Below are 21,947 nucleotides of genomic sequence, written 5' to 3'. Positions count from 1 at the left end.
TGTGTCAACATATTATAGTAATTTTATTAAAAATAAGTGTCAGTCGTTCTAAAACTGTTCACATGTGAGATGCCCGTGCACTGTGTCATCCCCGGGAGCCTGGGATTTCCGGGAATGAAATGCGGGATTCCCGAATTCCCGGGAATGGATTCCCTAATTCTGATGTAGCGGTATTACGTTTAATACATCACTGGATTCTTTCTGATGTCCAGCTGATGATGTACACAGTATGAGAAGCACTATATGCTTAGACTTTACTTCAGTTTGAGTAAATTAGTATATTACAATCTCTGTGATGGAAATAATTTTTTATGTATAAAGAAATCTACAACAGATTCCATTGTTTTTGATGGTAGAAAAGGCGAAACACACAAGCATTTGCGAACCGAAATAAGCACATTCAGTTATTGATACTCCTGAGTAATACTTAAGCTATATAGAGGACTAGGCATATAAAGCAAGTTTAATTGAAATTATGTACATGGAACTGCCCTTCTATGAAGAGGAACATACCAGTATTACATAGTCTGTGTCAGCCATGAATATAAAAATAAACGAGAGAAACCAACGAGAGAGACAAAAAATTAGAAATAAGCATAGCAGAATGTTAAAACAGCCCATTTATAGTCTAACATTCAGGATTCTGTTCAGTATATTCCCCAAATTCCCTTTCTAAATAACCAATAAAAATTCCATCATGTGCTTTTGGTTCTGTTGACAGAGGCCCATTGTTTATTATGGAATCTTGTCAGAGAAGCGTAGGACACATGGCAAATGGCTTATATCCCCAAGACTCTGGTTTTTGAAATAAAGTTACAAAAGGCATTTAAACAGAATATTAAATGCTGATTTTTCTGCCGCTTTGTAGGTACATTTGTCTAAACTGTAAAATTGTTCAACAACTTAAACAAGAGTGTCAGTTGTATGTTTCAATGTTTGTAATTAATTCTGCAGCAAAAACTGTCAACTGTTTTCTAGACAAATAATGTATATACATTTTGCTCAAAAATATGACTAAATTTGTAAATCAACACTACCTTATCTTGAAAAACATTTCAAAACAGTTTGAAGACTAAAGCTACAAAACTTTTTAGGAGAAAATATACAAAACAACACAATGTATCCACCTAAATCCATGTAAAAATTAAGACGCAGAACTCCAAAGCAAAAACAAGAGAGCATTAATCAATCTATTTAATTAACCCACTTAAACTGATTTTACAGCTAAAAAGGAGTCAGAGCCTATACTTCAGCTTGAATTCATGAAGTAAAGGCAAAGAAGTATGATGTTAAAATTGCAATTTTTTATAAAAGATTTAAACGTTGAGAACCATAAGAGTCTTCTTGGGGTAGACCACCTGGACCCAATGTAGTTTGCCCATCAGACAAATACTAGAGTAGCGGATGCCAGGGCAAAGTTTGGCAGCATTGTAAGGATTACTTTTTTTTTTTATTTCTCCTATGGTGTCCTGTATAATGTATTATCTGTCGGACAGACCACGGTTTATGTGACTCAAGAACTGTGTCTCTGATATGGATATGAGCATCACTGGAGCACCACAAGAAACAGTCATGTCCATCCATCCATCCATTATCCAACCCGCTATATTCTAACTACAGGGTCACGAGGGTCTGCTGGAGCCAATCCCAGCTAACACAGGGCGCAAGGCAGGAAACCATCCCTGGGCAGGGCGCCAGCCCATCGCAGAAACAGTCACATCTCCTTTTCTGTTTACTTTATAAGGAGAATATTAGTAGTATACCAATTCTTGTCACTTGCAGAAATTCTTAGAAGACTCTGCCTAATGGGGTGTATCGATAAGGGGGATGAACCAGAGTATTGGAGTCAGGTAGAAAAATTTGTTTCTTGGTGCAGAAAGAATTGTCTGCATTTTCAAAATTAGCAAATCCAAGGAACTGGTTACTGACTTTAACGACACCAAATAGTCTCTATGTCTGGTCACTATCCAGGGAGTAGATGTAGATGTTGTGCACTCCTACAAGTACTTGAGGTTTGGACTGGTCTTGGAATACAGAGGAACTAGATCAGAAAAGCCAGAGGAGGCTCTTTTTCCTTAGGAGACTGCATTCCTTTAATGTGGGAAATAACATCCTTCACATCTTCTGTAACTCTGTGATGTGCAGTGTGATTATCTACACTGTGGCGTGATGGGCTGATAAAATCACTTAATTAGAGGCCCACTGAATCAATAAGCTAATTTAATGGGCAGGCTCGGTTATGGGATGCAGTATGGACACCCTAGAGGTAATAGCGAAGGAGAGAATTAAAACAACACTGAGTGCTATTATGAACAATACGGCACATCCTCTCTCTGACACACTAACACTGAGTACTTCCAGCCAATGAATTATTCGACAGAAATGTGTCAAGAAACGCTACTGGGGCTCCTTCATACTAACGGCAATATGCAATTAATATATTTCACTGTGACTGTAACTCCCAAGTCAGAAGTTTTCTTAGTTTTCAGCCACTCAGGTGTGTGTTCAACTATAGTGTGTGTTTTTGTGTGTGTGTCTATATATTTTTTATTCAATGAGCTTCTGTAAAAAGTCAAATTTCCCTGGGTTCAAATAACGATCTATCGAAAAATTATGGATTTCTTTATAGACTCTAAAAATATTAAATGCATACCACATTACCAACAAATAAAAAACAATAATAATTGAATCACTCTAGAATGTTATTTACAGTTCTGTATAATTATTATGGACCTTAGACACTAGTTTCTTTATAGACTGGGTTGCTTCTGTGCATACTGTGTATGTTCTTGGCATGTTATTGGTTCTGCCTGGGAATATGGTTTTCACTCAAAGTTCAGATGAAAGCTTCTTGGGCAGCTGGTGACAGGAAAGGGTCTCAGTTTGAGTAAGCATGACAATCTATACAACTGTGCCTCACAAAAGAACGACTGTGGATTCTAGCATGCTCCTTCTGCTGCTAGGATGGGTGTTTGGTCCTTATGATCTTGTACTGAAAAAACTGAATTCATGTAATTAAATGTAACAAAATCTAAGACTCATGAAGCCATTGTGGCATGTCCACAGCACAAAATTATTATTTTTTTTAATTCTCAACAGTTTATGAAGGATGTCTAGCTTCTGGTAACAGAACATGGCCCAGAGTGAAGACCTAATCTCTTTGGTTTATCTTGTAGCATTTTTGTTTTGATACTTAACAATTCAGATTATATCCACTCAGACAAAAACATAACTAAACAAATGGTGTACAACATTCACACAACTGCACATCTATTCATATTCACCCATAAATCATATATTTATATTAACAGTGAACAGTTTATCATCCATCAAATTTTTGAGGGCTTGCATTTTATCTATTGCAGTGTGCACTAACCCTATTCGGTGCACAAACTGCAAACTCAGTCCAATTTATAGTGATCAACTAACTAATCAACAAAAAACTCAAGCAAACAAGTAAAAAATATACAAACCCCACACAATGGCAATATTGGGAATGTGACCTAGGTCTCTGGAGCTATTTAGGCCACACTTCTGACCACTGTGCCTTTACATTGTTCTGTTCTATCACAGACATTAAAAAGTTACAATATTGCAAGAAGCAGAGTCTGCTAAAACTTGGTTACAGTTTTAGCTCTAGAAAGATAAACTGTACAAGATCCATTGAAAAATGTTCAGATTACAGAAAACATGAAGACTATAATATACTGTTTACCTATTTTTCTTTTACTTTCCAAAATTAAGACAATATTTTTTTAATTGTGTCCATAATTTTTTGCATGTTCCATTGTACTGTAGTGATATTACATATTGTGCATGGACACAGCAAATATGCACTTTATAATAATAATTTTAGTATGTAACAGGAAGAATGTTTTGTAGCTATAAAAAATATAGCAGTCCACAGATTTTCCTTTTCGTTAAACAATTCACCCATCAATCTATTTTTCTGCTTGCAAGTTTTTGTAATCAAGGCCTATGAGTAGTCAACAAGCGAGGAGCAACCTCTCCTGAGTATGATGCCAGCCCAACGGTGGGCAGACTTTCCCACTAAGGCCATCTAAATTTTTAGTTTAACATAATATAACATTCATGTCTGTGACAGGAAAACAGAACTTCCGCCCAAGAAATCCAAATTCACTTGATGAGAAAATGAAACCTCCACACAAGTGGAAATTCAACTAGCTTGAAGCTGACACAAGGGGGCTAAACTAGCTCTCTCCTACACTTCCATTTTGTTGATCTAGTAATTTAATTTTTTCAAATTATTTAAGATATAAGCAGGGAGACAAAGTGTTCCTCCCAGCCTAGATAACTTATACCTGCATACATGTATTAAGGTATGGCAAACTAATTAAAAATATTATTTGAAGCATTGATTCAGAAAAAATAAATAAATAAATATCACATCACCGGTCAATACTCTTCAAATGTTGAATTTAAATCATGTTTAACAAAAGTCTGAGACGTAAAGTTTTGAGACTCTTGTTTTAGGAAGGCAGAGGGGTAGGAGAAGAAGGAACTTGTCTGCCATCTTACCCACCTTTCCTCACTAATCCCACACATCCGAATACGATCGCTGTTGACCCAGTCGTGTACACTGTTGCAGAGAGGAGGTGCAGAAACCATGGCAACCAGGCCGGGCACAACTGTGGGCACAGCACAGTCTGGAAGAATTCTCCTAAAGAAAAAATATGAGCAAAAGTATAAGTGAGATGATTTCTGTTCTTAACAATTCCAAGTCATTTCTGTAAGCCTGAGTTTTTTATTTTTTATCTTGAGCAGGGCAACATAACACTGGCATCTATTCCAATAGCGGACATTTACTAGGCAAAAAATGGTATAAACAGTATTGCACGGCTCTCATACTTACTTTTTTTTTATAAGCATTCTCAAACACTCTATCAACACTTGTTCTCAATAATACTACTGATTCCAGTTTCTTGCCATCTTACAATGGTATTTTACACAGTTACTAGTAATAATAAAGCCCTACAAATAAAAAAGTATATTCTCCAAAAAGAAACTGGCAGAATTTAAAGTAAACACCACTGCTGTCAGGAATATAGGAACTAAATGAAATGGAAATGCTGTAGAAATATTACCCTTCACAATCTAGGAAAGTAAAGAACAAGGCAAAACATATACTGTAGAAGTCTTTCAACAAAATAAACGGGACAAAAATGTCCAAAATATTTCTGTTGGAAGCTGCTAGCTGTACAAGAGGTGATTGAAGAGAACTAAGAAGAATGCACTTTGGATAGGTTTTCTGAGATATTAGCTTTTGAAATAAACAGATGGGACATGGCTTGAATCATGTTAGCCCAAAAATTAAGACTATTACAGTATCTGTGTGTTACATATTACAAAGTTTATCACTACAACAATTGAGATGTATGCTTTCTTGACTTCTTCCAGAATCTTATGAATGAAAAATAAAAATATGGAGTGATCCTGCATAGGCTGCATGGCCTTCTTTACTTCTTGGAATTCCTATTTTATATTCTTCAACCTAAGCAACTCTGAATATCAAAACAACATGTGTAAATTTAAAAATCAGCTCTTTTTATACATATATTATCATATCTACTAATCCTCGAAGCAGCAGGTGCAAGACAGGATTATAACTTGCAAAAAGACAATTTTCTAACATGATTTTGAAGTTCCACAGTCATGGAGTTCCAAACAGTTACAGTACACTGTATGACACCTTTTATCTACACACCTCCTGTGTGTCACAGGAACTTCCCCTGGATTTAGATTAGTTTAGAAGTACAAGACTACTGACCTCTTGCAACACAGTGAAGAAGAAGAAAATTAAAGAAATCTCTCAAGACAAGAAACATCTGATAAACAAATATGGTAAGTGACATTCCTAAAGCAATTCAAAAATCAAACAAATAAGTAAATTAAACATGAAAAAGAAATGTCACTAACTCCTATAAACAGGCCAGTGTGGTATTCTGCTATTCCATCCTTAGTTTTATACTAAAGAGCATTTTAAAACTATAACTTACAAATTAAGGCCAGTTGCCAAATATCAATGCTAAGTAACACTCTACAGCATGAGAAACAAGCAAGAACCTTGGATGGGACATCCGACTGTGCCCGCACCCACCCCTCAGGAATTTAAACTCTCTGGTCAACTGGATAGCAAAAAATTTGAACTATTGGGAGAAAACCAGGAAACTAAGAGTAAAACCATAAATACAGAGGGAGAACGTTAAAACTTCACAATGAAGGCACTTCTGCCCAGAATTATGCTGAAATCCAGGCACTCTCTTTCCATCTACAAAATCAACTTTAGATTTGGCTCCAAATTACAAATACTGAATACATACTTATTCAAGGATTTTGCTGAAGACTGAAATAGCTGGGAAGAGTAAATGCTTCAGCAGAGTAATGGGGTAAGCTAAAATATTATTTTTTTTTCCAAAAAATAAACAAAATATCGAGAAACTAGGGTTAAAATATGCATGTCATGACTTAATAGTAAGTGTAAAATGTACATGTACCAGGTATCAAAACACACATTTAGCACAAAATACATCCAACTTTAAATACACAATATTAAAAATCTACATTCTTCCCAAATACAGACCTAATATATAAATATTACACACAAAAATCACTTTCGTCCTCAAAAATCTCCGTTCTCAATAATGGGTTTTTAAGGTGCGTTGTCAATAAAACAACAAAAAAATCATCACGTTATAAAAAGTCAACAGGCAGACTATCAGCATCCAAATTGGATACCAGCGATGTAGTGGCCACTAACACTTCAAACTACACTAAAGGACGAAGAAAAGCAGAAGTAGGATTTCTGATGCCATCTGGGTGTAATACGTTAAAAAGTCATTCGGAGAAGTTTACCTATCCCAGGCCACAATGAAAAAGAAAGGAGGGGGGGTATTACGCCTCCACCACCAGAACTTTTTGTTGGTAAATGATACGTATTTCAGTAATTTAAGGGAAAATAATGCGAGTCGCGAGTGACGGCAGAGCGCAAAGCAGGAATTCCACGTTAACTTGGTTTGACAGCCTCGCACAGGTACTTAGTCGTTCGAGGGCTACTTCAAAACAACGCCAGGCGACTCGGAACGATCCCTGCGCAGCGAACTCGAGCCTCCCCGATTTCAGGCAGCCTTCAAAATGCAGAAATGTGTATATCCCATAATGTGCACACTAATAAAATAATATCTTCCGCTCTTTAGAACGTCCGCCACCCGACTTCTGCTAATGAGTTAAAAAAACAACACCGGACCGAACCGATTCCAGCGCGTAACCAAATTCGTAGCTAACATTTTATATCAAATTGTAATAAACAAAATACCTTATCGTCTAATTTGCTTTTAACAAAACTGCACAAAGCTTAAGAGTTCACCCCACTCCTATCGACGAGGTATGGGCTAGTTCTCCAATCCGGGCCGTTTCACGGTTCCGAAAGTCCAAAGGGGAATTCGTCAAGACTGTCCGTACCGTATCTCTCAGCTCCGATGAGAGCGAGCAAGAGAGAGCAGATGAAAAGTACAGAGGCTGGGACTTGTAGTGTTTCAGTCCCCGCCCTTCTTTTCTCAGTCGTTCCGCAAGGGAGGAGCTGGGACTACATATCCCAGTGGTCAGCGCGGGTCCCCCAGCAGCTGAAGGGGAAAGGGGATCGCAACGGTGCGCTAAACTGAAAAAAGCTTAACAGCAAAGTGAAAATAGCGATGAGGCTAGTACAGAAAAAAAACGTATTACACGTTTGCCAGCGCTAAGAGGCGCCTGAAAATATAAAATGTCCCCGTCAAATGGCTTAAACACCACCTATGGTAGGATCGTTAAAGTGAGTTAGAAGTGCGCTGACAGAACGCGATAAGCCACGAAGGTGGCTTGGTAATAAAGCGAAATAAACACAAGTAGAAGAAAAATGCTGCCCGTTATATTTGTGCTACCCATCGCTTACTGTGTACCTGACTGCGTGAAAGATTCTACGGACTGGCCCTGCGAGTCGGAGTAGGGAGAAGGGGGAGGGGGATGCAATAAACTACACAGGGCTTTTTAAAATCAAACGACGAGGGTCGTCCAAGCCATAGTATGGTCTAGCTGCACGAAAAAAAAGGAAGCGAGATGTTGCGAACCGTCTTTCCCGCTACACGTTTAACGATGTTAAAAGACGATCGACATTTCTGAGTGCGCGTGTTTGTGTGTCAAAGTATGCGTGTCATTGACACATAGCTTACGCGCGGATACGGCCGCTGACAATGGTAAGGGCGGTGCAACCCGTCGCAGCATCAAGTGCAACGCGGCTTTCCACTGCTGCCTTCTCCCTCTAAGTTTCTTTCCCTTGCCCTTTTGTGAAGGTTACTTCGTGGCCTCGCGTCTGTGGGGTTGTTTTGTGTGGGTATTTTTTTAATTAGAAGGTAATCAAACGAAGGGGCGAGTCAGTGAACGTCAAGCGCGGTGAACGCAGGTAACCCGAGTCTCAAAAATAGACAACTCGCATGCAGGAAGACTGCGGTAGCGAGAGACATCGGCGCTTACGAATCACCTTTTCTCTCTTTTTCCGAATTTGTACCAATCGCTCTTCGCGGCATTACCTGTTTAACACACCTGGCAAACTGTGGCCGATGGTTTTCTTTGGCCCGTACAGTGCTGCAGCAGCCCTGCAGTGGACACTTCACCGGATCGGATCGTTGTGATATACATCCCACATTGTTAATAACCCGCAACCTTGAAGACAAAACAGTGCGTGTGATAACGAGTTGCGGAGATCGCGTGGGCCAGGTGGAAGCTGTCCAGTCCGCGAAACGTGCTTCCCGGAAAAGGGCCTTTTTTTGGAGGCATCAGTAAATTGTGATTTCACTATCTCTACTGGCTAAATACTTTAATATCCATACATCTAATTCTGTAGGAAATCAGTTCGGGTAACTTTTTTCTATTTTCCTTCGTGTTTAAAACACACTGTGACTTACCTTTCTACCAAAGATTACACCTTAAAGCATCCATTGGGTCATGTTCGTCTTTTGTTGTTGATTTTTTTAAATTCAGAATTTAATTTTAACTCCCTCCTTTTTCTGCCCAGCCTTGTTCCCCCTCCTATATATACATATATATCACCTGCTTTTTCCTTTTCAGTTATACACCAGATAAAGGTTATACAGCCGAAACATTACATCTTTTACCTTCTTTTCAGCGTGGAAATAACCTTTAACTTTTTCCCCTCCACGTTATACAGACAATACACACACTATCTAAAAGAAGACACAAAGTTTTTGAGCTTCTTGTTTTGGATCAGTAGCTTCATTGATGTTGGAAATGACCCATCAGTGTCCAAAGATAAAGTATTTTTGGCGGTGTGGCCTGCAATACAGTAGCCAATCAGTCTGGCTGTAATTTTATAGCGCACGTTTCACGTCACCTAATAAGGTAAACAAGACTATAATTCAAAGCAACAAGATAAAATGCAAGCTTCTTCAATATATACGATAAATTACAAGGAAACAGACTTTGAAGAGCCTTCTGAAATAAACAGGAACGGATGGCACAAGAAAGAAAGTTGACATGTTGAATTTATACTACAGTAAAATTAGCATCGGTACAGCTAGTACAGGAGAACTAATTAGAGAGGAACATGTCAAGTATAGCCACCTCAAATGCAAGAGAGTGACACTGTTAAATGCAAGAGAAGATTCCTGCAATCCTAAACCTAAATTACGATTCACTGGTGTTGCCAGTTAAACTTCCACCTTTGATTCACTGTATGACTTTACAGTATGTAAGTCGTTTAGCTGACCAGTGCCTTCATAATATAAAATGTAAGTCTAAAAGGCAGTAGGCAGCATGGTTATATAGTGGTTAGTTCAGTTGCCTCATGAACCATGGATATGAATCTGATACCTAGTTACTCTCCATGTGGAGTTTGCACATTCTCCCTTGGTCTTGATAGGTTTTCCTTTGGGTATTCTGATTGTTCTCCCACTTCCCATGCAAAATGACACCTTTGTGAGTGGTTGTGGGTATGATCTCAACTGTGAACATACATAAGAAATTTGAGAAAATAGAGGAGACCATTTAGACTACTAGGCTTATTAGTTTAGCTAATAGCTAAGCTGTCCTAAAAACTCATCCAGATATCTCTTAAAGATTTTCAAGGTTTCTGCTTCAATTACAGGTCTTGGTAGTCTGTTCTAGTTTCCCACGACTAGAAGAAGGTGCATGAAGGTGTGCTTTCTGGCTTCAGTTTTAAGTGCACTTCCCCTTAATTTCAATTGGTATAATTGTGTATGATTTACCATTAACCAGGGTGGATCTACCATCAGGGCCTTCTAGATGCATGCCCAAAGGCCTGTGATGACAAGAAGCCTATTCACCAAAAGCTCAATGAAATGATGCAGTATCTACATGCCCAAAAGATTAAAGGGGAACCCCCTACTCAATGAAACAATCGAGTATCCGTGAGTCAAAACAACAAAGAAGAAAGCTGGATGAAACGATTGAGTATCTGCAACTTGAAATGATCAAAAGTACACCCCCAACCCCCCCAGGGGGAATTTGAAGCAAGCAAGTCTCATACAGAAATCAAAAGCAAGAACTATTGCTGTCTGTGTGCTGCAGTGTTAAAAGTATAATCAACTATCTGTTAATGACCCAGGAGCCTGTTGGGACTTTAATCTGGCCTTACCATTAACTTGAAAGAATTCTACTGGATCAACTTTATTAATGCCTTTGAGAATTTTGAAGTCCTGCATTATGTTTCCACGCAGTCTCCTCTGCTTGACAGTAAACATGTTTAACCCTCTGAGTCTGTCATGTACGACATGTCCTTAAGTCCTGAGATGCACTTGACTGCTCCCTTCTGCACAGCTTCAAGTGCTGCTGTGTCTTTCTTGTATCAGGGTGACCAGAACTGCACACACTCCCACTAGTGCATTATATTGTCTGAGTATAACATCTCTTGATTTATATTCATTAGTTTTTACGACATAGTCTCACACTTTATTTGCCTTTTTAATAGCTTCTGTGTATTGCTTAGATGATGAAAATGTTGTGTGAACATAAACCCCTCCATCTTTTTCAGAGGTTGCTTCCTTTAGGACAGTGTTTCCCATCTTGTATTTATAACTGATGTTCCAATTGCCCACATGTTCAACTTTGCACTTTTCTATATTAAACTGCATTTTCCAAGCATTTGCCCAATTCTAAAGGTTATCCAATTCTTCTTGAATTATTTTTGCTGCCATTCCTCCAATTTTAGTGTAATCTGTGAATTTCACAAGTTTATTAACTATACCGAAATCCATGTCATTAACATAAATCAGAAAAAGTAACGGTCTCAGGACAGACCCCTGAGGGACTCCACTGATGACCCCACTCCAAATGGAGGAACTTATCTGCTTTTTTTGTGTCCTGTCAGGTAACCAATCCGTGATGCAGTTTTGTAGCTTAAATCAGTGTACCGTGTGATGGACACGCACCCCATCCAGGGTTGTTTCCCACCTTGGGTCTAGTTAAGGACTTCAGCTATCTGTGACCCTGAAGTGGATTGTGCAAATTTGAGAATGTATGTATGACACTGTATGTATTTATATATTTAGACACCTAAACAGTTTCTTATCAAGTGTCAAAGCACTTGCAAACCAGTAATTTAACCTGTCTTCCTTGCTTGTTTGCATTTTTATATACTGGAGTGTGTGTGTGTGTGTATATATAGTAAATGCAAATGCATGCACACTACACACTTGTGCGCTTTTATTTGTACTTCTCTATTCTGCATCTGTTTTTAATGTATGTTGTTTAACTTATGTTATTTGTATGTGAAATTGTTATGTTATCAGCAGAACCAAAGCTATCAAGTTAAATTCCTGTACATTAAGTACTGGTGAATAAAAGTGTTTATGGTTTATGTATATACATATAGAATACCCATTTTCAATTCCATTTTTCAATTCATTGTTATGGGGTTGCATCCCATCCTGGGGCATAATCAAAGCTAAATGAGATGCTTCAAACAATGTGCTATTTAAAATAAAGTTAGGTGGTCAGTTACTCAATGTTAATTTAATATAGCACTTTTAATGGTAAAAATAAGACAATAACAATTTGTCCATTTTTAATTGCAAACTTCATTAACACTGAGAGATTATCCTCTTGTATGATCTCTATGGTTGTGAAAGTGAAAAGTGTCAATTAATAACTTTGAACGCAACCATTATAAAACACATTTTATGGTAACAGTCTGAGATATATATTCTTTATTTTTAAGTATTTGCTCACTTTATTCTGAAGGATGGCCTGCCTGTACACCTACATGACACAATAGGTAACATTACATTACATGTGAGCTGTTTTGGCAACATCTGCTTTATTGAAAATTAAGAATCCTATGTGAAATTCTAACTTACAAAAAATCTTGCCCACACTTTTTAGGTGATATAAATGACATTTACTGTAAGTAAGAATTCCACTGTATTCTGTACAGGTGACAATATTGCTACTATTACTACTAAACCCATGATATGACTAAATTCCTTAAAAGCCCTAATACATAGTTTACAATCAATGATTAGTAGGTATTACTCTTTCCAAGTCTTGAGGCACCACTATTTGTTCTGTTTATATCAAGGTTAAAAATGGCTCATGCCTTCCTGTACTCCTTTCTAAAATGGGGTTTGTTTTGCCTTAATGACATTATACGTAATTCTGTTTCCTCAGTAATGTGCCAGTTGATGATGCATTTTGGTAATGCTGTTATATAAAATAAGGCCTGGTGGCTGAGTGGTTAGTATGTCTACCTCATAGCTTCAGGATTCTGTGTTCAAATCCTGGCCAATCACTGTTTGTGAAGAGTCTGCATATTCTCTCCATTATGCACAAGTTTTCGTCAGGTACTGTGACCGTTTCCCAATTCAGAAAGGTGTGCATAGTGGGCTGCCTAACAAATGTAGATTTACCTAATACCGCTGAATTCATCCTGGAATAGACTGGTGTCCCATGTATGTGTGGTTCCTGCCTTGAGCCTAATGCTGGGAGGATAGGCTCTACCTCTTGACCCTAATTGAATGAAGCAATTTCTGAAAACATGAAAAGATTTGTGGCAACAAATACTTTAAAGTCATAATCAGTCTATATGCTCTGTAGCATCTTTAACTGTGTTGCTAGAGGGTATCTTTTTATTATTAAATTAATTTATATAAAGGGATTGACATCTGGTGATAACTGGCTTATATGAATAACCTGCATATTCATATAATGCTCTGTGCAGTATTAAATAGTGAGATTTGAACCTCTGTCCTTGGGCTTTAAAAGCAATCCTTTAGTACTCAGGTCACACAATCTTCCTAATCAAAGCTCTGAAACTTTAGTGGCAGAGATCCAAAAATGAAAAACACACAACTTGAGTAAACTCAGCTAATGGGCATTAAATCTGTTGTGTGTGATTGGTTTAACACCAAAGAAAAAAAAGGAAAACAAAGTTATTCATTAAATTATGTCATTCATTGTTATTCAACAAATATTAAATGACAATTAATGTCTAGGGTATTGGTTTACAGAAATAATATTTACCATTTGTTCATTTTCAGTTAATTATTGATAATCTAATTGTACATTTTTTGGCTATAGAAAGTTTTTAACTTGCACTATGATTATAATTATGAAGCCTGCTCAGTTCAATTCAAGATGGTCGAGACTAGAGCTCATTCAGACAGCACTTGGAGTAGGGTGAGAACTAAACCAGACCACTGTAAGGCCTAACAGCACCCACACTAACTCATTACAGGTCAATTTAGACTTGACAATTAACATGAAATCGGAGTGAGTGGAAAAAAACCTAGGTTGACAATGGGAGAACTTGCAAACCACAAACAGACATGATGAGCAAGCCAGGATTGGAAATCTGGAACTGCAGTGCATTTAAGCTAAGCACTGCACCTCTGTGTATCATAATAAGAAATGCAGATGAAGTAAATATATCAGATGAGATGACAGAAAACAGCATAGGATAGCACACAATTCTGACATATGTCATGATGTGTAACTAATGAATCAGAGGGGCACACTGGTGTTCTAGGATGCCGTATAAGCAGGGTAAGGCAGAGAGCGAAAACAGTTCAAATTTAATAATTTAAAAAAAAAACACTAAACTATAGTGTTATGTTAAATTGGACAGAAACCTGATGATGAATTTAAATATAGTATGGAAATTACAAACCACTTGGGAATAAGTAATAATAGAAACAATAAGTTACCCAAATTGCTTTTCTTAATGCATGAAATACTTCAAAAAGAGACAAATATATAGGTATATATGTATATAGGTGCAAATACAGGTTAGTTTGTAGTAATAAAAGAAGCCTGGGTGAATCCTAGTAAAAAAAAGAGAGAGAGAGGTTGGGAGTATGCGCTAATTACAGTGAGTTGCTGTGCACACCATAAGATGAACCAGTTAGAAAAAGCAGGCACAATGGAAAAGCCTGCTGGGTAGTGGCCATTTATATATATAATATGAATTTAGGTTCACTTCAAAAGGGAGGCAAGTCACAAGGTTTGGTTCTGAGCAGAAGACTCCCAAGTGCAGAGCCATGACATTAGGGACGAGTTATAGGCCCCCATCCACACAGTACTGCCAGCGATGAACTTTATAATAATATCAAAAAAGCATATGTACTTTTGGATGTTTTAGCAATTAATTGCTTTAAATTTGATGTATCAAAAACAGGAATCTATACACAATCAATGATCATTTTTAAGACATTATGCCAAAGCACTAACAACAGGGGGAGCCTCTCTTGATTTAATAGTCTCTAATAATGACAAATTTCAAAATATGCAAGTTGTTCAACTGGGAGGACGGCATTTGGCACAGTGGTTAGTACTGCTACCTCACAACTCCAGATTTCTGGGTTCATATCCCAGCTTAGTCAGCATCTCTATGGAGTTTGTTTATTCTCTCCGGGTCTAGATGAGTACTGCTCCAATTTTTCATAATTTCTATCTACCTCTCAAAGACACTCCTGTTAGGCTGACTGGAGATTCTGAATTGGCCTTGAGTAAGTTGCTACAGATATGCCACAAGATGAATTGGCATTCCATCCAAGGTTGATTTCTGGCTCAGGTTCAGTGCTGCCAGGATAGGTGCAGCTTCTGTGACCTGAAAACTGGAATAAGCAGACCTCATGATAGACTGATTGCATTTTTAGCCAGAAGCCACACAAGTTAAAACTATTTTATTTAACCTTAATTATGTGTTATTTTGGACAGATGCAAAAAAGCCTTAAAGAAATAAATTGGGGTGAAATTCTCAGTGTGGAAATGGAATAGGGTACATTTAATAGCACACTTCACACCACATAAGAAATGTTCATTTAAAGGTATATGTCACACAATGCAAGACAGATTCATTCCAGAAGAAGCAATATGAAACATAGAAGTAAATGAGTAAGGGGATAGAAAGAAATCACAGAATTACAGGCTGCCATATAGCACCTATGAGTAATTAACACTAGCTCTGACCACAGGGCATTTGAGCACATGACAGCAACACAGCAACACTTATCAAAGAAATTTGAAAAATCTGAAAGCCAAAAGGCAACTATATATATATATATATATATATATATATATATATATATATATATATATATATATATATATATATATATATACACACACACACATACACAGTAGGTGAGTGTTTTAAAAACAAAAGGATGAAATGGTTACATTATGTAGGAAAATAAATGTTTAATGTATTTTTTTCATATTTACATGGCCTTTTCATGATTGAAGAGGTTAATAGCACACCAAAGAATATTAATGAAATACTAAAAATGTGGAGATTATGAATAGCAAAATGTGTCTAAGAGTAAAAGGTTAAAAGCAAATATATAACTTGGACCAAGCAACATTTAAGCTGAAGTGCCCAATGATGCTAAGGATTATTACTACAAACCTTTCCCATGTATCTTTTACCGGGACATTTCTAAATGAAAGCTACAAAATGTTGTCCCATTAAAAAAATGTGATCAGTCCAACTTTGATAGGAAGTGGACAAGAAGAAGGTACCATACCAGGACAAATGTAATCATGATGCAAAGAAACACTATTTAAACAAGTTAAGCTTAATAAACAATGTGGATCTGTGCGACTTGCCAGCAAAGGCACAGACAAAGCACTCTAACAAGCTAACTCTGCTCACATTTTGTTACTGTTTAAATTATTTATTTATGTATTCTTTTATCAGTTTTCAGTTCAATTCTTAAATGTCTTCTTTGAAAAGACTGACGTTAATAATAAAATGATTTGCCATCACCTTGCAGTTTTATAATTCAACTTCAATTATAATTCAGCTTCATTGAAAATCATAACAAAAGTGAGATTGATTTAAATTAGCCTTATTCATTGGCACAAAAACAGTTGTGCATAAAATAATTGAAAAATTCAGCATTTGGTATTTGGCCTGTTGTTTTCTGAAATCCAGCTTCAACTTCACCCAAGAATGTTCATTATGGTGCATCACTAGCATCCATATCTCCATTTACAAACTTGCTTTATTTAGGGTCATAGGGTTCAAAGCCCACATCACCAGGGACCAGCTGTGGATGGGGTACCTGTCAAGCAGAGAGCACATTTACAAATACAAACCCCCTCACACTGGTCCAGCTTAGAGTTGTCAATTAATCCAAATCATACGTCTTTGAGATGAAGGAGAGAAGGCAAAATACCAAAAAAAAAAAGCCCACGTTGTAATGAGCAGAAGAACGCTCAACTCAAAAGACAAAATTTGTAAAGCACAGACTAGGACATGAAGAACACAAAAATGGTGAAAGAGAATAGTTATATAAATGTGTAAATCAGAAAGTCAAAAGACTGGTTGTCAAAGCTAATGCTGCAATCACGTGCTCTGGGAGAAACGCAAGGCCCAGTCTCCAAAAGCTACATAACAGCAGCACAAACCACTGGGCCATCTGTGAACCAAACTGGCATTCATGGACATCAAATAGAAACTATTTCAAAAGTAAATAGAATTAAAATCTATTGCTCTGTAAATCTACCATACTTCAAAATGCAGCTTCTTTTATCTTACTGTAAAAGAAATGTGGTGTAGTGCATCCAGGAAGAAATGTTTTATATCAGATAGAATATCACATACAGAAATTTAGAACTGAACAACAGAAGCACTCAACAAATCGCAAAGACCCCTAACAATGTCAGCTGTATTCCACGCAATGCTTTTCCGGTAGCAACCATTATTGTAATTAGCATTAAAATGGAAGACTAATCAAACAATGCACTGCATCCATATAACAAAATCAGATACAAACAGTAAAGCGAGTATAAGACAAGCTAAAAGCTATGAAGAAGACACTGTCAATAACCTTTTTTTAACTTTCATAACTGATTATTCCATTCCTCATGTTAGTATACTGACTTTGTAATTTGATGGTACACACAAATAATTTGCCACTAGGGTGTCTACAATGTTTAGATTTCATGTATTCAATACTGTATACCCCAATACAAACCAGGTAATGGTGCCTGAATTTGCATGAGTTGTATATTAGTGGGCATTTGATTGATTGGGTTCTTATCCAAAGTCTGTACCTGTCTTCCGCCTACTGCTGCCAACATGGGTTTTGAATGCCCCTCACCAGGAAAAAAATGGGTATAGAATTAGAATGTATTATTTATATGGTTTTCTTAAAAATGGCACATGGTAATAGGCTTTTGCAAGATGGTGTGACAGGAGGAGGCTCTTGTGACAGCCCTCTGTACCCATAACACAAATAAGGCAAAAGTACAAAATTATTGTGGGAGGGATAAATAAAATGGGATGTAACAAAGTTAAAATAGCTAGAAAGCTAAACAAAACCCTAAGGCCTCTTTGAACCTGCATAAATGGGTCTTGAACCCTATTTGTTGGTCAAGTTGCTCTCATTGTTGGTCCTCTTCACACATTGTATTGCAGTTTCCTAAATTCAGTTTGAAGTTGAGTTACTCACTGTATGCCCTGCAAGTTCTTCCTATGCCTAAAAGAATGTTCTCATTTTCCTCAGACAATCTAAGATAGGCAGATCAAATTAACTGGTGAACTGCCTATAATGAACTGGCATCCAATGGAGGGTTTGTCTCTGCCTTACACCTGAGGTTGCTAGGATAGTTCTGGTTTTCTACAGTCCTATAATGAAATAAGTGACTTTAGAAAATGGTGGATGGCTTATGGACGTCCCACAATTAAAAAATGTTGCACAAAACATGTGTGGGATGGATAGATGGAATTTTTTATAAAGAAAGTGCCACCATTTACTAAATATAATGGTCTTTCTCCAATAAAGACCTTGAATATTTGATTAATACATTTGCAGAAGATATCAAAAAGTACATTATTTTAACCAGATACTCTTTTGCTATTATTAGGATAAAGTGATCATCACATCATATTTTAGATGAAGTCAGACCAGGAATACAAATTATTCTAGTGTTACCATACTTTCTCTTCCCATTTTGTCCCATTTATCTTTACAGAAGGGCGGCATGGTGGCGCAGTGGTAGCGCTGCTGCCTCGCAGTTAGGAGACCCGGGTTCGCTTCCCGGGTCCTCCCTGCGTGGAGTTTGCATGTTCTCCCGTGTCTGCGGGGTTTCCTCCGGCGCTCGGTTTCCTCCCACAATCCAAAGACGTGCAGGTTAGGTGGATTGGTGATTCTAAATTGGCCCTGGTGTGTGGGTGTGTTTGTGTGTGTCCTGCGGTGGGTTGGCACCCTGCCCTGGATTGGTTCCTGCCTTGTGCCCTGTGTTGGCTGGGATTGGCTCTGGCAGACCCCTGTGACCCTGTATTCGGATTCAGCGGGTTAGAAAATGGATGGATGGATCTTTACAGAACTGCTTCGACTTCTTCTTGTTCTTCTTTCGGCTGCTCCCGTCAGGGGTTGCTACAGCGGATCATCTATAAACCTTCTCTTAGGCCTTCCTCTTTTTTTTTCCTCTTACCTGGCAGCTCTATTGTTAACATCCTTCTCCCAATATACCCAGCATCTCTCCTCTGCACATGTCCAAACCAACGCAATCTTGCCTCTCTGACTTTGTCTCCCAACCGTCCTACTTGAACTGACCCTCTAATGTACTCATTTCTAATCCTGTCCATCCTCGTCACACCCAATGCAAATTTTAGCATCTTTAACTCTGCAACCTCCAGCTCTGTCTCCTGCTTTCTGGTCAGTCCCACCTGCTGGTCTTTAATTTTTATATTTTTTAATGCTATTTTCTTATTTGTAGAGAACTGCAAAGGCCAAAAAGAATGTCAATTATAAATACAAGATGGAAGACATTGCCCTAAAGGATGCAGCCTCTGAAAGGAATTTAGGGGGTTTGTGTTGATGCAACATTTTCATCAACTAAGCAATGTGCAGAACATATTAAAAAAGGAATGAAGTATTAACCTATTAAATCTATGGAGTATAAATTAACACTAGAATTACCAAAGCCTACGAAAAAACTCACAGATCCGTCCCACCTTAAATCGTTTCTCACCTCTCCGTCAGTGTCTTTTGTCCTTTAAATGTGTTGATAAGCAGCACGCAATCTGCTATCACATCCCCCACCGGCGCACAGTTTTCTCAGCTCAAGTCTCTTTACCTGCGTGTCAGTTGCTTGGAGTTGTATAGAGTGAGAAGTCAAGCAAAATCACACCTTTTATAAATACTATATCGTTATTTGGAACACATGCATTTCCTGTGTGTTCCGTGTTTACAACGATCTATGTAAACACATTGTTAAAAGAGAAATGTTTTTCATGTTTTAGTAATAATTGACAAAATGTAAACATGAAGTTTATAATGTGTGAAGCCTGAAGTCCAAATATCAAAGAAACAGTTTCACAAAAGGTACAAATATAACAGAACAAGTGCGCTTTTATTCAAAAATATAACTGCAGAAAAACAACACGCGTTAGGATGCAACATTGACACGCATTTACTACGACTGCTTCGGTGGCGCAACGGAATCAACTGTTGACTGGAAATCAAAACTTCACAGGTCTGATCCCCGACGAGTCCGTTTTGAGAAGTGAGCTGCTTTTATTCGTACTATTTTAGAATAAAAACATACATTTGATTTCAGTCTGTAATAGCTGGTGTAAATGTATGATACTTGTAAAGGTTAGCTTTGTTTTTTTTTTTATTATTATTCAGTTTCATTCTCTCTGTCGCGTTCACGATCCTACCCTCCCTGCCCCCATCTGACACTCCTGTTTTTACATAAAGACGCGCTATAGCTCTGCATTCTGTAGGAAGTAAGTAAATAAACCAAGGACGGTGTATTTGCCCTAAAAAGAAGTCTGACTGCATTCTCGTACCAATGATTGTGAACTGAAGTGTCTGCATGCACTTTTCGTGGCATTACACGTGTATTTTTTGAGCATGCCCATGTCGCTCAAACACAGGAAGCTCTGCAGTGTACTTGTGACTTTCTTTTTTCTTCGGTTATAGTCTTGAATAAAAGTGCACTTGTTTTGTTATACTTGTACATCAACATTTATATGTTACTTACATAAAAGCCAGATCGAATGTTATTTATTTGCATTTATTTACTTAAAGTGCAGAGCTATAGCGTATCTTTATGTGAAAACAGCAGTATCAGATGGGAGAGGTAGGGTAGGATCGTTAACGCAACTGAGAGAATGAAACTGAATAATAAAAAAAAAAAAAGCTAACCTTTACAAGTATCATACATTTACACCGGCTGTTACAGACTGAAATTAACTGTATGCTTTTATTCTAAAATAGTAAGAATAAAAGCAGCTCTCAAAACGGACTCGTCAGGGATCGAACCCGTGAAGTTTTGATTACCAGTCGACAGTTGATACTGTTGCACCACCGAAGCAGTCATAGTAAATGCGTGTCAATGTCGCACCCTAAGGTGTGTTGTTTTTCTGCAGTTATATTTTTGGATAAAAGCGCACTTGTTCTGTTATATTTGTATATATCTCAGGCTTCACACATTATAAACTGTCCACATTTTGTCAATTATTACTAAAACATAAAAAACGTTACTTTTTTAACAATGTGTTTACTGTACATAGATTGTTGTAGACACGGAACACACATGAAATGCACGTGTTCCAAATAATGATATAGTATATATAAAAGGTGTGATTTTGCTTGACTTCTCACTCTATACAACTCCAAGCAACTGACATGCAGGTAAACAGACTTGAGCTGAGAAAACTGTGCGCTGGTAGGGTATGTGATAGCAGACTGCTTGCTGTTTGCTGCTTATCAACACATTTACAGGACAGTTAAGACGCTGATGGAGAAGTGCAAAGTGATTTAAGGTGGGACGGATCTATGAGTTTTTCGTAGGCTCTGGTAATTCTAGTGTTAAGGGGATTACAGGTAAACCATATAATGCACTAATGAGTCTGTATCAGGAGTATTGTGTGCAATTCTGACCACAACATTACAAGAAAGACATAGCAGCACTTGAAGGTGTGCAGAGGAGATCAAATGTATCCCAGAATTTAAGGACATGTCATACTCTGACAGACTCTGAGAATTAAATCTATTTAATGGCGAGCAGAGGAGACTACGCGGGAACCTAATCCTGGTCTTCAACATTTTCAAAGGCATGAATAAAGTAGATTGAATCACATAATCGAGGACACCAATGGGAATTAAGGGGAAGCACATTTAAGACCAAAGTCAAAAAGCAATTCTTTACATAAAGAGTTGTAAAAGTCTGCAGTAATCTACAGGGACTTGCCGTTGAAGCAACCTTGGCAACCTTTAAGAAGAATCTGGACCAGACACTGGGACAGCTTAGTTATTAGCCAAATAAACAGACTTGATGAACTGAATGTTCTCCTCTTGTTTGTCGAATTTCTTATGTTCTTATGGACTGTCTTCCATTGACAGCTTACTGCTATTTTAATTTGGTTTTATTTTATATTTCATATTAGATTATAACACTAGCTG

General features: G+C 37.6%; 1 protein-coding gene across 3 annotated transcripts in view; it reads right to left on the bottom strand.

Moving 5' to 3' along the window:
- Nucleotides 1-21,947, bottom strand: part of bcorl1 (BCL6 corepressor-like 1) — a 152,391-nt gene that overhangs the window by 70,516 nt on the left and 59,928 nt on the right. For 2 of the 3 annotated variants that reach the window (XM_039766045.1, XM_039766047.1), the window contains one exon: nucleotides 4,544-4,681. In XM_039766045.1, the coding sequence (XP_039621979.1) occupies nucleotides 4,544-4,681 (138 nt within the window). Of the gene's footprint in view, nucleotides 1-4,543; nucleotides 4,682-7,333; nucleotides 7,510-21,947 lie in introns of those variants that run through there. The other variant, XM_039766046.1, reaches the window with a different exon arrangement.

This window comes from Polypterus senegalus, chromosome 10 (genome assembly GCF_016835505.1).
Source record: "Polypterus senegalus isolate Bchr_013 chromosome 10, ASM1683550v1, whole genome shotgun sequence".
Lineage (NCBI taxonomy): Eukaryota > Metazoa > Chordata > Cladistia > Polypteriformes > Polypteridae > Polypterus > Polypterus senegalus.
Note: the sequence above shows the minus strand (reverse complement) of the source record. Positions and strands in the feature narration are given on the sequence as shown.